The 18,900-nt window shown below is 43.7% G+C and overlaps 3 protein-coding genes across 7 annotated transcripts in view; 2 read left to right on the top strand and 1 right to left on the bottom strand.

The window, feature by feature from the left end:
• Positions 1 to 5,843, top strand: part of tiam2a (TIAM Rac1 associated GEF 2a) — a 54,845-nt gene extending 49,002 nt beyond the window's left edge. For all 3 annotated transcript variants that reach the window (XM_088401376.1, XM_088401375.1, XM_088401377.1), the window contains exons 22-27: positions 90 to 198; positions 1,011 to 1,069; positions 1,157 to 1,259; positions 1,789 to 1,882; positions 2,649 to 2,785; positions 2,981 to 5,843. In XM_088401376.1, coding sequence (XP_088257502.1) covers positions 90 to 198; positions 1,011 to 1,069; positions 1,157 to 1,259; positions 1,789 to 1,882; positions 2,649 to 2,785; positions 2,981 to 3,624 — 1,146 coding nt within the window. In that variant the 3' untranslated portion in view covers positions 3,625 to 5,843. The remainder of the gene's footprint in view (positions 1 to 89; positions 199 to 1,010; positions 1,070 to 1,156; positions 1,260 to 1,788; positions 1,883 to 2,648; positions 2,786 to 2,980) is intronic.
• The window catches only part of tfb1m (transcription factor B1, mitochondrial), a 31,486-nt gene continuing 17,046 nt past the window's right edge, over positions 4,461 to 18,900 (bottom strand). For all 3 annotated transcript variants that reach the window (XM_088401392.1, XM_088401390.1, XM_088401391.1), the window contains exons 7-8: positions 7,449 to 7,576; positions 4,461 to 6,891 (exon numbers count right to left, since the gene is read on the bottom strand). In XM_088401392.1, the coding sequence (XP_088257518.1) occupies positions 6,624 to 6,891; positions 7,449 to 7,576 (396 nt within the window). In that variant the 3' untranslated portion in view covers positions 4,461 to 6,623. The remainder of the gene's footprint in view (positions 6,892 to 7,448; positions 7,577 to 18,900) is intronic.
• Positions 13,450 to 17,881, top strand: LOC148385497 (claudin-20). Its single transcript, XM_088401444.1, has 2 exons — positions 13,450 to 13,710; positions 14,242 to 17,881. Exon 2 carries the CDS (start codon positions 14,347 to 14,349, stop codon positions 15,070 to 15,072), a length of 726 nt encoding a protein of 241 aa, XP_088257570.1. The 5' UTR covers positions 13,450 to 13,710; positions 14,242 to 14,346; the 3' UTR covers positions 15,073 to 17,881.

The raw sequence follows: 18,900 nt of genomic DNA, 5'->3' as shown, positions 1-18,900 counted from the left end.
ATTTTGTGAGTTCTTTTTTTTAAATCCACAAAACATCCTTAATTTATTTATAGTTTATTTTATAAAATCTCACACTGTGTGTCACACAGGTAACTGAAATCTCTATGGGAGAGTTTCTTCTGCATTCCACTGCAGTCTGGCTCAATCCACATCCATCATTGGGCCGCATGAGGAAAGACCCTGAAATCACCGTGTTTGGTAGGTCTGCCTCCTCTGTTGCATTTTTGGGTCAAATCAAAATGCTCACCAACCACTGTAACTAGTGCACAAAACGAGATTTTTCTTAAATGCTGCTCTGTTGCGCTGAATCATATAAATATTCAGTATATTTAAATGAAAAACAAAGTCATATATTTATCATCGTTTACTTACTCCCAAATAGGCATGGGGCCATTATTGGAATCTGACAGTATAACAGTCAGCGAAAACGATTTATTTATTTATTGTATTATTGCTTTATTTAATTGTATTTGTGTGTGAGGGTGCACATTAATCAACAGAAAAGGTCAACAGCAAAAAGGCATCCATGTTGTGGTGTCTCTGTCATCTTGCCCCCCAGTTAATTGGGGCCTATTAACTTCGAAGAGGCATCTGCTCTACTCAAGCAGTGCTCTCAAAAAAGAAAAAAAAAATCAAAAAAAAAAATTATTCCCAATGACAGCGAGTAATAACAGGTATTGAATCTTTGACTTCATAAAAACACAGCTAACCTCCAAACCGGTGTTTTGTCATATTATCTTTAACTCATGAAAATCATGTAAAGTAGAACTTCCCTATTCATGATCCAGTAAATAATTACGTTTGTTAGGGTTCAATTCATTTACTGAAACAAAATTGCAGAAGAAACAAAATTGCAGTAGAATCGCATTATTACTCTGAAACAGCTTCTTTTTCGACTCTACGTTTGCATCTAAAATGCCTCTGTGGGTTGTACCCCTTCATTCCACTTCCCCCATGAGGCATTCACACGCACAAGTAAAGATGCTGAGAGTGTTTTTCTTTCTTGCCAGTCTTCAAGAAAGCAGTCATATTGGTCTACAGGGAAAACAACAAGATGAAGAAGAAGATGGTGAGAGGCTGCACACTTGTGCTTTCACATGGCTTAAATGGGATGTTGGCAATAAAAAACATTTTTCTCTTGTTTTTATATCATCAGACCAACTCGCGCTCATCGCTTTCTCACGGCGAGCCGGACCCATTCAAGTTTCGTTGGCTCATCCCTCTATCTGCCCTCCAGGTCAGGCTGGGGAACGCAGCAGGTAAGACTAGCATGATAGCTTTAGTAATCGCCCGTGCAACTAACTTGAGAAAAGTAGCGAGTTAACGTCTTTATTTCTATATTAAATGAAGCTTTGCTAAAAAAAAAATCAAAGCCAAAATAGCTAGCAAAGAATTCTGAGGAACATAAGCCAGTTATAGTTCCAGCCTCTTTCGTCTTCCTCATGACTACAAATTCCCTGCACACACGTTTTAATTCTATCTGTGACAAGCTTTTTGATGTTTAAAACAATGACATCTCAACTAGGCTACTGAGAAATGTGTTTTTTACCTGCACCGACACTACTTGTCATACCCAACAGTGTTAATCACTCTCAAAGAAACTCCACCAAACGTGTTTGCTCTTTACTCATCTTCTCGCAGAACACACGTCTGAGTTCATTCACCTTGGCCCCCCCCACACACATACACACTTCTGACATTTCTCTTCAGCTTCCTCTAAAACGGTAAACCCTTTTAAGGCTGCAGGATTAAAACTGTTTTTTTTTTTTTTACTCTGCTTTCTCTCAGGACCGGGCACGGAAAGTAGCTGCATCTGGGAACTGATTCACTCCAGGTCTGAAGTGGAAGGCAGACCAGAGACAGTCTTCCAGTTGTGTAGCAGGTCAGACATTTGGCTTGATTGTAAAAAAATAAAAATGACACAAAGGTACACAGGTTAATTGCCGTGGAATGGAAGAGCATTTTTCTGCAATTGTTCTCCCCGTCACTATGCTTCATTGAGAAGAACACTTAAATAGCTTTTGAGCCAATTTAGTTGAAATTAAACGATTTCCCACATTGACTGTTCTCTCACCCCACACTGTTCTTGAGGATGCAGTAGGCATGGGGTGATTACTGTTTGGAGTGTTTACCATACTTTTAAAGTCACCACCGGTAATGAGCTTTTCTTTTCTGTTTTGAGTTGACTTCTCAGGAGGCAATTTCCTGCTAAAATATGGTTGGCTGCTTGCAGATACGTCTAAATGCTTCTTTATGTTAATGACAAGAGGCTGAGCAAAGCAGTTACACACGATGATATACGTCCAGTTCTTCTCGTATTTAGTTATCGCTCGAATTAAATAGGGCACAACTAGTTCTGAGATCATAAGACTGAGTTTACCATCAGAAGGAAAACATAATTTACAGTTTGATATTTTATTTTTCACCGTAATGCGTTTTCAGTGTGACATTCAGTTACCGCGCTGGTGACAGACGAAAGATCCCATAATGCACTGATAAATTGGGATCAGGCTGAATGAATGTCATTGCGCTTCTCTCTGGGGACACCCTCGAACTCTGGCAGCAATCCTCTTAATCTACATTGAGACTCTGAAATTATCTACCGATCACGCTATGTACTCAAGCAACCTCGTCTGTGTCCTCCCCAGTGAGCCCGAGAGCAAGGTGAACATCATCAAGGTGATCCGCTCCATTCTCAGGGAGAACGCCAGGAGGAACACGAGAGGCGAGGCCAGCTTGGAGCGTGGCTGTAAGGAACGCCTGGCAGCCATGCGCACCAGGATGGGTGAGTGTCACTCTACGGCGCCAACACAAGGAATTCTTCCTAAGCAAATTCCCAAAGATAGTACAAGTGTGAAATGCACCTTCACCAGATCATATCTTTACTTTTTAGGCCATCAAAAGACTGCAAGGCAGGGAGCTGTGTGTTTTGCTAAGATAAGAGCACCATGTATGACTTCCATGTCTATCTTGATCGCAGGCTCCTCCAGGGCTTCCCGCTTGTGTCGGCAGCCCCTTGGAGACCCAACCACCCAGTCCCGGAATCTCAAGTCCGGGACGGATTTGGACGAAGGCAGTACGAGTATTGCCACCTGCAGTCAGTCCGGCGCTCCCCAGCTACAGGAAGGCCCGACTGGGTCGCCACAGGGGAGTTACTCCCAACCCGCTTCTGTCTCGATGAAGGAGTCTGACATTCTCAGCGACGAAGAAGACGACGGTTTTAGCGAGACTGCGGGCGCCAAGAGGGGCGCTCTCGATGCTCAGTTCTTCCAGTTAAAAATCTCAGAGGAGCCTGTGCTGACGTACGCGCCCGTGCCCCACGTCCAACCTGATGGGGGCACGCCCACGGTTCAACCCAGACTCGCGAGAGCTCGACCGAGTGCGGCAAAGAGGAAAAGTGGCAGTTTGCGGAGAAGCCAGGGGGCGCTAGTATGCTTGAATGAGCAAAGCGGTTCATTGGATGCCCACAGCGATGCGTCGCCACCGCCAGGTGTGTTGGACCTCAATGCGCTTCTGGAGAGAGAGTTTAGCGTCCAAAGTCTGACCTCGGTGGTCAATGAGGACTGTTTCTACGACACGGCCTTGGAGAGACCCCCGATAGCACAAGAGCACAAGCCCAGTTAGCACACATCCGCTCAGGTGAGAACCAAGAGGTACGCCGATTGGTTAACAAACTCTCGAAGAAGGGGTGAGGGTTCCTCAGTGTGTGGCCTGCTCAGCAACCACAAGTGCATTTGATTCCCGTCACATTTAGACCCCACCCCCCATATTTGTACATCGGCATTTACAAATTTGCGTATTAGCTAATTTTGTTCAGTTTTGTTCTGTACTATAATATTGCTTTGGTGCCATCAGGTGTCATCTAATGTCAACGTTTCATTTAGACATAAGTAGTTCTTTGCCACCATTTTGTGGAATCCAAAGGCAATTGAAGATTTTTTTGCGAAGCAGTTGTTACTCATGTGTTCACTGTAGAGCCGCCACTTGTAATTCTGTGGCCTTCAGGTGAAGTTGTTCAGTTAGGATCCCTGAAAAAGGACAAAAATCCAAGAAATGGCATTTCCACAGCAAGATGGCTGACTACCTGCTTCACAGCAACTGTAGGTTGTGCATTTTATTAATTTTGTATTTGCCAGTGGGTCCCTCAAGATGGTGACTAAGCTGCTGCTATTTCTATTAGACAAGGTTGATGGCGTGACTTAAATGAAGAGCTTCAGTTCCTTGGAGCTAAGAGGCCGCAAAATGGCACCAAAGCAATATTTTGATACAGTACAACAACAATGAATCACGTTCATTGTACAAATTGCCCAATGGATAAAAAAAAGATAATTGGTGAAAATAGATGTTTGTAAAACCACTTAAGCGAAGGAGATTAAAAATTTGGTATAGATTTGAATGTTACAATGTAAAGAACAAATCCATTTCTCATATAACGTGACGTGGACACTTAGTTTGCTGACAAAACAGGGTTTGGGGGCTTGTACCTGGGACCATTTTAGGGGCAAAAAGTGTTTTTATTCTAGTCAGGCCCTGATAAAGCCCCAGCGACAGTGGCGCAAATGCTTCATGAATACAACAACAACAAAATAATTATATGCTCAAATTCTTCAGAGGGCGGTCAGGTTCCCCACCCTCGCTTTCCGCAGGACATGTGGCCAATTGAGGACAAAACAAAAGCAGCATTCCAGCTTTCAACTCTTGGCTAGTGATCAGGTTTATTTGATTGTTTCTTTACATCAAACCAGAACTTTACTCCCAAGATTTGTTGGAGAGTTGCTCAGATGGTTTTTTTTTTTTTCCTCACAGACGTTATTACTATGCATCAACAGGGCTAATAAGAAAATCCTGGCAACAACAGTGAACATGTGGCCATGATACGCTTCCATGATAATCAATAACATGACCTCACCAGATGTCAGCAAACACAGGCAAAAATAGGCCAAGCTAGTTGTATATGACTTTTTTTTTATCTGAATAATAAAATAATGGCTGACTGAGTTTAATTTTAATGAAAGTGGCGGTTTGAAGGAAATTAGACTGTAGGGTAGATTGGTTTTACTTTCTTAGTACATCTTGTTTCCTGTCACCTTTAAAAATAGCTGACAGGAACATTTAAAAGTAGACTGAATGATGGGAAATGATGAAAAGAAGGAAATGATAGAGCTTTGATATACTTGGGACACACATACACACAGCAGCTCAGCTCATGGTCACATGTTCACTGAAAGCAAAGATCCAAAGACCGGCTGCAGTCAAAAAATATCTTTCTTTTTCTCTCGCTTCTTTTTTGTGCACTAAAGTACACTGTTTGCCTATTAGATTTCATGTTTCTGTACAGGTTTTAATGTTATTAATGCAGTTTTTATTTATTACTTTAGTGTCGATTGGTTTTGTGTATTAAGTGTTTGTCGACAAGGCTTCGAGCGTTTAAGATTGAATTTACTTTGAAATACCAGAAAAGAAAAAAATGGCAGGTTGATCATTCTGTTCTGCAAAGCATTGTTGATTTGTATGCAGAGAAATTATTGGTTGAAATGAGGCCGTTTTGATGAGTCTGAATAGCAATAATTGAGTTCAACTATTTGTATGCTTTTAAGGGTTTTGTGTACATACTCTGTTTTTTTTCTACTAGATACTGTACAGTTCATGAGGAAGGAATTAATTTTCAGAAAATGAAATGCTTTTTTTTTTAGATAACATGGATGGAGTTGAGGTACTATACTGAGGTCTATATCTGTTAGACAGTCCATTCTCACCATGCCTTCAATGCTAGCATACCAATGAATGTGAATTCCTCCTCCTGATGGAATTGTTTTTGAAATAAAACTTATCTGTGAACGGTGCCTGGAGAACAGTGCCGTCTTTGCCTCTGAGCGAGCGTGTGCATATTCCACTTAAGTACATTGACAGGTGAAGCAGTTCTGAGAAAATCATTTTCATTTTGCTATCGGACTTTTGGCGACAGTTCCCGCAATTCTCCCTCTATGCCACCTTGTCTGAGATGCCTCAGCGGTAAAGCAAAACACCCCTGATTTCTAAATTTGCTTCCATGGAGCGGCTGCACTGCAACGGAATTTAATTGGCTCATTAAGATTATCGCACAAATCATTTGATAAAATTAATACACGTTAAAATAAAGGATCGTTACAAATTAATGTATCTTGGGAATCCAGAAAAATGACACTGAACGGTGTGACCTTTTTGTTCCTAAAAAAAATAAAAAATATATCAAAATATCTTGACTCATCCAAAAGAAACATACTGAGTTGTGTTTTGAACCAAGTTGACTTTAAAAACGTCCCAAGTGGCCTTCCACAACAGTGCACACATTCATGTGTGTAATCTTTTTTACTCCCAAGTGACAACATTACACAATAGAAAACAAACGACCTGGAACAGATGCAGCCATGTTGTTTACATGATATATTTTAGTGTGTATTTTTTTTATTTTTTTTTATCCCAATCTGCTCTTTATCTGTTCTTCCAATAAACAGCCGTTTGGCGCTCTTGGAGGCATGGAAAAAAAAAGTGTCAAAAATGCATGCCAGTGCCAGGTGGAAATGTCAAGGCTACAAGAGCGGCACTAAATTGACCTCTGTCGCGCTTTCTGCACTTTGTTACAATCACTTTGGTCCCTCTGGGCTCGGCGTCATTCCCTTGGTTACGCCTTTCTGCGTTCTTTCCTGCCTGGCGAGGTGTTTCAGTCGGAGCTCTTCTCGGAAGTCGTAGCCGAGCAGAAGCGGCTCCCGGCTGCACATGTCAGCGTAGACGTCAGCCAGCGCCTTAAAGTGGGGGATGGTGAGTTCGGTGGGGCGCATGGTGGGCTCCACATCTGCCTTGCACATCAGCTCCTCTGTGAAAGTGTCGCGATGAGCCTCCGGGAACAACATTCTGGCAGGAGGGAGAAGAGAGGCGAGGAGCAAAAGATATTTCAATGATCAGACATGATGGCATCCGGTTTTCGTAATATTGACAAGAAAATAATACGTATACACTCCATTTATAGTCATTTATAAGCAAAGGGTTAGATTGAGAAAGTTGGATTTTTTTTTCTGAAACATCAGCTACAAATTATAATGCATAGTAAAATTTTATAGCTTGTATTGGAATCTCCAATTATCTGTGAGAGAAATTCCCGTTCAACTTCAACAAGTAAACACAATTAAAAAAATAACTATATTTACCACAGAGTGGCTTGATCAAGTCAATTATTCCAAATGTCCATCCTTAAAATAATTACCACTCGGGTGCTGCTTCCACCAACACGCCAAAGTTATATAAAATCTGACCGCTTCGTCGTTCCCGTGCCACCTCGCTGACTAATAATTGCTGCTCTCGTTCACACAGCCAGCACCGCGCCGTTATCTGGGCCCGCTTGCTCACAAGCACGGGAGCGCTTTCATGAGTTGCTTCTGCATTTGAAGCTGGCCGACAACATCGATGCTCACCCGATTCCTCTGTAGCAATGCTTTCTGCGGAACTGGAAAATATTCCTGACGACTTTCTCCACCAGTTTGAAGGGCTGTTGAATGCGAGGCTGAACCAGAGGAGTGAAGTGAACAACTCCGACGTCCACCTATGCACACACATAGGGTTGCTATGTAACATTGACCTGAGAAGACACTGCAAAAAATAGATGCACTTGTGGGAATGATGAGCAAAGTGGCAGCAGGCAGGTCGGGACTGAAAAGCAAAAAAAGTGAATAAAGATTACCGGACAAAAGTGAAAATAAAATGACGCAGAGTAGCCACTGAGCTGCTGAGTTGTCATAGTAACAACACCGAGCTGTGTTTGCTATTTTCCTGCACATTCAGGCTGACTCACCACTTCTTTATATCACTAATTTATGAAACAAAATTAAAAAAAATGGACTACTGACAAACATTTCGGGGTATTCTATTTTTAGGTGAATTTTCAGGAAGAAGCTAAAAGGCACAATAACATTTTTCCAAGGGAAATGTCAAAACGTTGTGCAAATGATGTTTTAGACATAGCTGCTCTTTTTCATTTTCATTTCATTTTTTAATTTACATTCGAAACATTTCACGGCACACCACCAAACATAAATGTGACAAAAATAAATAATACAAATAATAATAATAAAAATGCATTGAAAAAATGAGAATCTCATCTCTCATTCCTCACAAATGTAATTACTTAGTATGAAATCATAGCTTGTTTAGATGACGACAATGCTGAGGAAGTGAAGGAAGACACAAAGTGAGGTACTAAATAATACTTATTGGACCAATTAAGTGAAATGGGACGGTACTTTAATGTGCCGTGGGTGCAGCGATTGGGAAATACTGCCCTATTACTGTGAGTGTGCCGTGAGATGACCATGTTAGGAGCTACGTGAAGTCATAACCATAAATTTATTAAAAATACATTTTACTGGATTGCTCACGACAAGCCTTTGCATGGAAACTGGCATTCTAGTGGATTTCAAATGTCTGCACATCCCTTTCAAATGTCAGGTTTTTGTGATATGACAAAATAGATTTGATTTTATTCCACTAATAACCTTATGACCTTTCAAAGTCCAAGTAAAAATACACTGAAGTAATGTGGTTGCATAAGTGTGCACACCCTCATATAACTTGGACATGGCTGTGTACAGAATTAACGACTCAATTTGACACTAGCGTTAAACAGGAATCAGCAAACGTGACACATTTTAGGTACCTCTGATTATAACTTTCAGATGTTCAAGTAGCTTTTCTCGACTCAGCAGAATCTTGAAGGTTTTATGCTAACACTGACTGCTTTTTGGAACAATTCATTATTCCCTCCACTTTTAGAGTATTTCCAATAATCTGTAATTGTGGAGCTCCCTGCTTAGGGGGTCCTCACTGGTGTTCGCGCTTAACAGCGAGCGAAGGTGTTGCCTCTCGATCCTTCCCGCGTCAGCCCTAAACTGACGTGACACTCTGTTGAAGAAGTCGTGACAGACTCAGCAGAGTTGCTTTAGGAGCTCTGGCTTTTACCAACCAGCACACACTCCTCGCCGCTCACCCTCTCAACTGTCCCCGATGGCTTGTTTTCCTCTAAAGGATCATCTTACTTCATCTTCTGAGCATCAGAATGGAATCACACGAAATATCAGAAGACAATTTCATAATCCCGTATTTGGTGCCCCTTTGGAAACAGTGTTTGACATGAATGTTATAGCTTAATGGGGGTGGCGTGGGGTAATGGTGCTAGCACACAATCCGCAATGCATGTGTGTGTGTGTGTGTGTGTGTGTATTGGGACCAATGGCCTGGCAAGGCAACACACAGAGGAGCTTAGCATTCGTAGGTCCACTGGCTCCGCTCTAGCTAAACACACACATCACAAACATCAGTGGTATTAGTTGTCATCATCACATCATCATCATAATGCATTTCATTCTCTTTTAGGGATTTTGGGTGCTTTTTAAAGATCCATTAGAGAGGAAAACATCTATAACTTAGTAGTCCTGGATTGGAAAGAACTGGCAAGGATAGCTGAGTTTACTCCCTCCATTAGTCATGAGAACAAGCACATAGGGGTGAAATTAACATGACTTCACTGAACACCTCGTGCTCCACTCAAGCTTGGAGTCTTGGATTTGGTGACTCACCCATTCTCAGCTGTCCTCTACATTAGAGTGGTGCGAGGACAAGCAACGTGAGACATTCCTAAGAAGATGTTTGGATTTTCAATTGTGGCTGCATTTAGCTGTGCTGATAAACTGCAGCGCTATCTCTTATCACATCGATAGATAGGCCTGTGTTTCCTCACCGCAGCGTCAAGTGCTGTAATAGGACAACAGTGGTGGCGGCTGATTGGCTGATGCAGAGAACACTCCAAAATTTTCTATCGTTCGGAATCTCGCCTGTTTGTTAAAATCCCATTACTCGACCAACTTAATTCAGATGGCGTATTGTCACATGTCGATAATGACCAGGAGCGCGGCTGCAACGTGATGTCGTAATAGCGGAGAGCTTTATGAAAATCATTTTTCCACCTGTCATGCACATAAGAGGGATTTGGCTTGACCATATAGTGAAGATCTGAATTGCAAAATGCTCCCGAGTGCTTTGGTGATGCAAGATCAGACTACCATCTGTTCCGGGGAAGCAATAGAAACCCGTGCGTATGATTCCAGCCTGCGCTAAAATAATTAGGCCATTTATATTCTCCACGCCATGATTTAAGAGAAGAGCACAGGGGAAAAGTCAATATCAAGACGATATGGGCGGCGGCATTTCAGCCATCAGCTTGTCCGTGTCACTTTGCTATTATGATTTATAGATGGCCTTGCTACACGGCTTCACTAGGTAGACCCACGTAATATGAACTGCATCCTGCCATTAATCCTCCCCCACCGATAAACTCGGCATGCGAGGAAACTCCACTGTAAATCACATGCCGCCATATCACCTGGCCCGAAACTTTAGGTGCAATGAACTTGTTTCCGCTCCAATTTTCCCACAGGCGGAGAATATAGAAATAGTGTGAATGCAATTATCGTGTAGGCTTGTGCAGGCAAAAACAGGCTAAATGAGTTTGTTGGATAGGAATCAATACTAAAGTGCAAGATAATTCTGAGTATCTGACTTTTATCATTGAGCTAAATTGGTCACAAGCATCTGTGTCAGTAAGCTAAACAAATGTTCTTTAGGTTCTTCTTTAGGCGGCTCAGCTAAAATGATCCATTCTTTGTGTTCAAGTAGGCTAGTGGTCAAAATAAAAAAAATGCTGAAAAAGCAACAACAGACTGCAGTAAAGTGATTGAAGGCCAAATACATAAATGGCTTTCCGTAACCCACCTGAAGTGTTAGATAGGCCCCACAGCCACATCAACACACTTGTACTTTTCCATATTTCATGTGTTTGACCTTCCCAAAGCTCAGTTGGGAGATCTTTGCTCTTTTCCAACCTATATCATGACGATGGTGTAATTTGTCACAAACATGGGACGGTAGAAATCCATGGGCACCAGGCACCTTGCTATCTCAACCACCAATACTTGGATGCTTACATAATGACTGGTCGTGAGGAAAAAAAAAAAACAAGGGGGCGGGGGGGCCGGACTAGCTGTAAAGCTAGGACAGAATATGTGGGAGAAGATTGCACTGAGATGTTGCAGAAAAGAAGACTTACATTAATCATGAATACACCTTAAGAAGACAACCCGCACATAAAGCCAAAAAGGAAAGCTCTCAAGAAAAGAAGGCAGCAGTCCATCTTAGGTCACCTAACAGTGTTGTACCTGAATGCGTTCAAAGAATAAAAGTTCATATTTTGGACGAATGTGAACTGAACGTTTTTGCTTTGTGAAGGTTTTTGTAAACGGTCTCATTCTGGAGCGATTTTGAACGGCAGTTCACTTTAGTTCCAGGATGCCAGGTTTTCTTTTCTAAGACTTTAAAATAAAAAAAAAAAACACGAAAAACACTGTAAACAAGGCAGGAGAAAAAGGATTTGGCAACCCAAGCCACAAACAGTCACACGGCGCATGAGAAAATGCCAAAATGTAACAGCTGGCAGGAACTTTATTTTTATTTTTATATTTGACGAAGCCAACAACATAGTTCATGAAATTTCAATTATGAACTATGAACTGAACAAATTAATTGTAAAATTTGTGAACTGAACTTTGAACTAGTTCGTGTAGATAATGAACTTTCCCAACACTCATCTAATATAAAAGTCAGATGTTGCTTGCGGGCATTTGGAGAGGAAGGGCTTAGGCTTCCTGTACAAGCAGCCCAGCGTACTTCCCATGGAACGGCCTCGGGCAAGCACGAAGACATCAGACCTCCCCTATCAACCCACTTGGAGAACTCCTTTCCTCACGCGACTGACTTGCTCCAGACGTTCCATGGCTTCTTTAAACCTCTTGGATGTCACTCTTAATGATGTACAAGATTTGTAACCTCAACTAACATATTGTCGCATATTTGACAGCTTCACACCTGGTAAAAACTTTCATGCTCCGCGGTCGGCGACAAACATAACAGCTATCACATAACACCTTTGCCGTCAAGGAGCACGGGAACCAATTACACGAGGGGACACATAAAGGAGGGAAAACGCTAATTGAACGATAAAAGACCCCGATGCGGGTCATGCAATAGCGTGACTGGTCGGGAAAGACAGGAGAGCTCTGCTGTGAGGTGATAAAGAAAAGAGGGGCACCACGCTTTTAATAGCCTGTGAAATCTTCACACATGGCAGAGTGGCACATCTGCACTACCCCACGGTATGTTAACTGCATTTTGCGCTTTCTCTCCTCGCACCTTCCTTTTCTAACCTAGTTATTTATTTATTCTATTCCCCATGGAGCAACATCAGTATCAGCACTTAGGATCTCATCAGTTACAAGGAGATGGGTCACACACGAGCATGTCGGAAGAAAAGTGGAAAGATTCTATTTCCGGGGGAGCTGCGGTAGCATAGAGCGAACATCCTAGTTGAGATTTTTAAAGCACATTTGAATTGAATTCTTAGTCTCTTCAGGGGAATTGGAGAAATGATTTCTCCATACACAAAAACAGATCAATAGATGAACAGATCAAAAGCAACCAAGCGATTTAAAAGGAGAGATTGTGGCTTGCAATGGTTGGTGCCCGCAGCATTAGGTTGGAGTTGGCGTTTACTGATATGGCCATCGAGCACAATACAAAGAAAACAAAGCATATCGGTGCACTGGTCATGTTTGTGTGCACCTACAAGTTGTCCTCTTTGTCATTCAAGAACCCAGAATGTCCTTGTCAAGCGGCTCCCCTCTTGTATGCCTTCTACTGAAGAGAAGAGATAAGCAGACACGTACGGGGAGCAGCTGGGAGGTTAAGTCCCCTACTGACTGATTCCTGATGGAGATGATTCCCTGGGGAGCTTCATTTTTTTTTTTTTTTTATTTATGTGTTGCAATGCTCTGCAATGAATGCAGAACAACAGCCATTAAGAAACAGCTGACCAGTCAAGGTATCTGGTGTGGTTGCAGATTCAGGAAAAATAAAATAATTTAATGAAATAAACTGAAGCAATTTAGATTTTAATCACATTTAACAACCACCCCCAAAAATATATTTTGCTTCTCCTGAAAATCCTAAAAAAAAATAAAAAGCTCTAACTTTGGTTCATTTTATCCTGGCGTCCAATCACATTCACAAGCTCCAGTGATCCAGTGATGTGCCTAACTCCAACCACAATATTCCTCACTCACTGACTCACAACGGAATATTTGCAAAATATTTGCATCTATATAAATACATGAATATCATAGAGGGGGGGGGGGGTTACATTTTGGAAAATGTTAAACTTGTGAACGTTTGATTGACGGGCAGCGCACGCAGTTTGGGAGCACACATAAAGTACATCACACTGACAGACGCGCACACACCGGGGAGGAGAGAGCGAAAGAGAGGAAAGAAGAGGGGCGGGCGTCGAGTGCGGGGGAGCGATCGAGAAGAGAGAGAGAGAGCGAGAGAGCCGGAGCACCGCGGCTCTCTCTCCCTAGCAGGCTTCTGTCCAGCCTGTGTGGTCCGTCGGGGCTGGGGTGTGCTCTCCTCCGCTGTTGCTAAGGAGATGGACGTCGCAAACGGAGCTGAGGTCCGGGCTGAGCTGTCCACATCGCCTCCTCCTAGTCGTTCAGCGCGCAACGCGTGTATGTGTGTTTACCGGAATCATCGCCAACAACGTGACGCGCCAGTGGCAGCTCTGCAGCAGCAGCCAGGGTAAGACCGATCGTTTCATGGGGACGGAAAAAGAAAGAAGGCGATCATCCACCGTTAGGGGCGAGAGAATTTCCCTAATTCTGTTCAAAAATATTTTACACTGGATTAAGTAGAGTGAGAAAGTTGTCTGTAACTTGTTTACCAAATGGGATGTTTTTTTCTTTCAAAAACACCTGGTCAAAAGCGCTCCCATTTTTGTGCTATTAAAGCCATTTAATGAGTGTTAAGGTATGGACGGGCACTGCAGCTTTAAGTCGACATAGGCATTGAGCGTTGCAAATAGCACAAAGTCATTTCTCCCTCTCTGGTATCAGCACGGTGGAAGGCACGGGAGAGGACATAGAAAATGCACACATGCACAATACGTCCCTTTAGTTTTGCTTACCTAGGGTCAGGCACAGTCAGCTCTTATTGCTGGTTCTTTGTTTGCAGCCAGTAAAGTGCGTCTGTGTCGAACTGAATGAGGCGAGAGAGGAGGCAGTGCGAGGCAGTCACTCTGTCTCTTTCCTCATTTGTGTCTCTGTGCTCCAGACCAGCGGAGCTGCAGCCCAGGAGCTGAAGAAGCAAAGGTTTGACCGGCAGCCGCTTGACGAATGCTACCTGGCCGAGACGTCGGCTTAGGCTCGACAACGGAGCATGGCGTCCACAGGCATGCAGATATTTGGATTTGTGCTGGCGCTTTTGGGCATCATGGGCGCCATGGTGGCCACATTGCTGCCCAACTGGAAGGTGAGCGCCGACGTGGGCTCCAACATCATCACGGCCATCTCCCAGATGCAGGGACTGTGGATGGACTGCACATGGTACAGCACGGGAATGTTCAGCTGCACGCTCAAGTATTCCGTGCTTTCGCTTCCGGCGTACTTGCAGACTGCGCGCACCACCATGGTGCTGTGCTGCGTACTGGCGGCCATGGGGCTCTGCCTGGCTTCCCTGGGACTCAAGTGTACGCGGTGGGGAGGGGGGCGGCGTTCCAAGCGGCACGCGGCCATCGCCAGCGGCGGCTGCTTCGTCGCCGCCGGCTTTCTGTGCCTGGTGCCTGCTTCCTGGTTTACCAATGAGGTCATCACCAACTTCCTGGACTCCACCGTGCCCGAGAGCAATAAGTTTGAGCCCGGGGGCGCCGTGTATGTGGCCTTCGTTTCCGCCGGGTTCCTCCTAATGGGGGGCTCCATCTTCTGCGTGTCCTGCTCGGGGAAAAGGCACGGACCCCAGGACTTGGTCCTGCTCCCCCCGCCTGACAAATTGCTACTGCAGCAGCAGCAGCAACAGCTGCTCCAACAACAAGAGCTCCAGCATCAGTATTGCTCTCTCTCCCCACTGGACAATAAGACTGGCTACAGCCTGCAGGACTATGTGTAGGTAAGCTTACAGGCCGAGGGGGAGGAGTGGACGAGTGCGCCACACAGGTGGGAAAATATGAGCTGCTCTTGTGTCTTGCTCCTGTCTTTCTTCTGTTTTGCAAGCACAAGCAGTGGTTTTAATCTCCCAGCAGCACCTTGAAACAAACACACCGAAGGCGTTAGGAAGCACGGATGAGGTGCTGCACAATCCGAGGGGGGCCGCGAACCAAATGCAAGCTCATCGGTAAATGACTGGGAGCGTTCCCTGGGGAGCGGATTAAGCAAATAGGAAGGATGCCGACGCCCTCCCCGCCAAAGGTTTGAATCAAAAGAAAAAAAAAAGCAATCACTTAGCTGCTATTTGCAATCTTTTGGAGCGCTTTCAATTGAAAACAAATACAAGAGCTGGACGCTCTTTCATAGATAGGCCATATTTTTGTTTGCTGTTCCAGTAACTTTGATGTCTTGCCGCTAAGCATGCCGTGTGGAGCCTGCCCTGTGTTTTAAGACAGCGGGATGGAGGGGTAGAAGTCCGTGATATAGCCACACAATATGCCTGTGCCTGAAAAAGCTGTCGAGACATTAGAGGAGGAGGAGACGTGGGCTGCTGGGCAGGTTTTGAGTAAATGCAGACAAACAGATGCTTGCTCTCCTCCTCTCGGCAGGTGGAAATGTGAGAGAGACGGAGAGGGACGAAAGGCAAAAAAAAGATGGAATCTTTGAGCAAACCATGTGGGAGTGAGCTGTTATCATATTGCCATCCTGAAAGCACCCCGTCGCTAAGCTGCCAATTCTGGCCAAAGTAACCATTTCTGGCACACCGGCGCCCCATTAGACATGCACTACTCCCCCACATACTTGTGTGTCCTTACAGACACAGCCAACACACACACTCATGCTGCTTTTTGCATGTTTTCATCCTGCTATCCTCCTTCACGCTACCATGGAAACCAAATTATTGTCTGAGGGGCCGGTGCTTGTCAGCCAAGTGATTTGTTTGTGGTAGGACATCTCTTTTTTTATTTTTTGCTTCTTCCCATTGTTCCATAAGCTTCAATCAGAGCCTCTGTGTACACGACTTAGTCTAATCCCCTTTATTAGCCAGCGAGAAGAGGCAGCGTCCATGTTGAATTGTTTAGGGCTTTTTTTTCGAGATGCATTTCGTGGCTGGAGTGGTATAGAGGCAAATGTGAAACCTCTCGAGTCACAGTCGAACGGCTCGCTATGAGGCTGGCAGGCAGTAACAAAAGGTTGGAGTCATTCTCCATATGTGACTTGTTTTCCAAACGTGTCAGCATGGAGGCTGCACCTGCAGAAGGTCTCTGTGTCTTAAACAGAAACCACTTGACTGCTATCGCTACACAGACATGCAAACACGTATCCTCTGTCCCGCTCCCGCCCCATGTCACATGGATGTGATAGTTGACGGCAGAACTCTTGATGCATGTTGAAAGCATGAGCCAACACACACACATACGCTTCACCTACTCAAATGTCAGGGGCACTGTTGCGCTTTCACACTTTGCTGTCCCAGTGTGCGTGTATTCTTTTCTCGAGGAGGAATATTGGAAATTATAACGGAGACAGGTTTTGGCAGTGATGCGCAGGACCGCACAGTTTCCTCCTGCTTTCTCATAAACACTCAGCTTTCTGTGGAGGGAGCAGATGGCTAAGCCCAGCTCGCCACCTGCAGGCCGCTGCTGGCACACCGCGAGGCATCACTCCAGGCTTCATCTCCAGCCCTGGCAGCACTCTGCGACCAGGTTTCTACGCCATCTTGCCCCAGCATCTAAAACAGAGCTGGCTCGCTGACAATAACTCAGTGCCCTGGCACCAGAAGCAATGCAATAAACAAAATAAAAAAACGCGAAGAATGTGCCATATCATTAAGTAATACTGACGTTTTTTGCGTTTCAAGAATGTGCCAAATACTGTAGTCTCATGATGACATTTTATGACTATCCGGAATGGTTTATCTTTATTTTTCTAATGTGTTCTTTGTATATGAATTGTACATTAGCGAATGTTTTATGGATTTATTCTGCCAGACTAAGTCTCAAGTCAACTAGATGCTTGTGTGCAGTCCAGGGCGGCTTTTGAGGGTGATTTGAAATCCTCTTTATTCCTGATTTCCCAAAGCACAGTAAGATTCGCTAAGCATGAGTGTGGGTGGGGTGGGGGGGGACATGAGTGTGGTATTTTCTAAACCAATGTATTCATTTAGGAGTGTTCAAGAGGTCGATGGCAGCTGTACACAAGTATCTACGTGTTTGTTTATGCTGAGGGACTTGGAATTCTCTCCGATTGTTCCAAAAGAAGATACAATACCATGATCATACCATATCTTCTTTATAAGAAGAGTACGCCAATGCACCTTTTTTGTGTTACTATTTTGAGAGTAGTTTGTTTCCAATGGTTGAGCATTTCAAGCTCCCTGCACCAGTACAAACACTACGCAAGTGGCACTCTGGAAAAAAAAAAAGGGGGGGGGATGACGTCTGAGCGCTCCGGCGGGGAGTTACGAGCGAGAGGTTCCTCTTTTTTGTGTGTCTGTGCAGCTTGATATCAGCACGCAATTGCATTAGCTTAGAAATGGGCAAAGTGGTCCTATGAATTAAAAAAGTTACAAATGTGCATAGAAACTGTACTGATGCATTGATTTATCTTTTTGATAAAACTGCAGCTTATTTTTGTGGATGCTTTAGCACTTCTTACTTTGCCAGAGCATAATTGTGACGAGCAGCTCACAGGTTGTGTGAAACAGTTGTCTCAATGTGCTTGTGCAAGTAGTTCTATTTTGTACTAATAAAACTATTTTATGAAAGCAACACACCTGCTGGTGGTTTGTCACTATGTGCACGGTCAAGAAGAGTGAAGTATTGTCAGCCTGGCCAAATGTACAGATTGTCGGATGCTACAGGCTGTGCTGAGTGCAGCCGGCCAGTCAGGCTGCTCTTACGCGGCGCAGCACCCTGGGGAGCGGCGGCATTGGTTTGACTGTATGCATCCATAATACATCGCCATGTGCAAATGGCTTTTGATAAAAAAAGAATTCTACTCGGAATGTCGCACCCAAGCTCACCGAGCGTTTCCTCACCGAGATGACAGCATGAATAATAACCTTGCATGGATTTAAAGGCAACTGGGGAGATGAATTTTGTATTTGTTCTATCTATGTGAAGTGCATTTCACAAGATGCTGCAACTGGCAATTATTTTAATAATCCATTAATTGAATATTTTTTTTTAAATTTGTATCCCTTCATTAAAAAAATAGGACATTATTTAAGATGAATAGTACAAAAAAATTAATATTTTTGATTCAGTTAATGCTCTTGTCCGTAACATGTTGGGGGGAAAAAAATTGATCATTGTTTTCCAAAGTACAGGGATGAGAATAGCAAATGTGAAAAAGCACGGAAAAGTGGCGGGGGGGGATATACGCTGTTGCGGCAGGCGGGGGAATGCCCGCGAGGGTCACCGAGGCTAGCGTTGCCCAGCCAGCTAGCCGGCCGCTCCCCCCAACATTTAAAAAACTAATTTTCTCAACGGATTTACACGATTCACGATAATACTTTAGACGGAAAAAACACGGAAATCCGCAGATCCGCGGAAGATTCTCATCCCTGAAAGTAAAAGCAAATGTTATATTTTGATTTAACACAGTCTCCTTTTATGGAGAATGACAGAGATAAGTGAATATTTACTGTTGACAAGCTGAAATTCTGAGGATTTGGACAATTAAAAAAGTTTAAACAATCAATTATCAAAAATCATAATTGATCAATTTAATAATCAAATAATTGTCGCACCTCTATACTAAAACTCATTATATATTTTTAAAAGCC

The sequence above is a fragment of the Syngnathus floridae genome, chromosome 16 (assembly GCF_059516105.1).
Source record: "Syngnathus floridae isolate MCC-2025c chromosome 16, RoL_Sflo_1.0, whole genome shotgun sequence".
NCBI lineage: Eukaryota > Metazoa > Chordata > Actinopteri > Syngnathiformes > Syngnathidae > Syngnathus > Syngnathus floridae.
The sequence above is the reverse complement of the archived record's forward strand: the minus strand, read 5'-3'. Positions and strand labels throughout refer to the sequence as shown.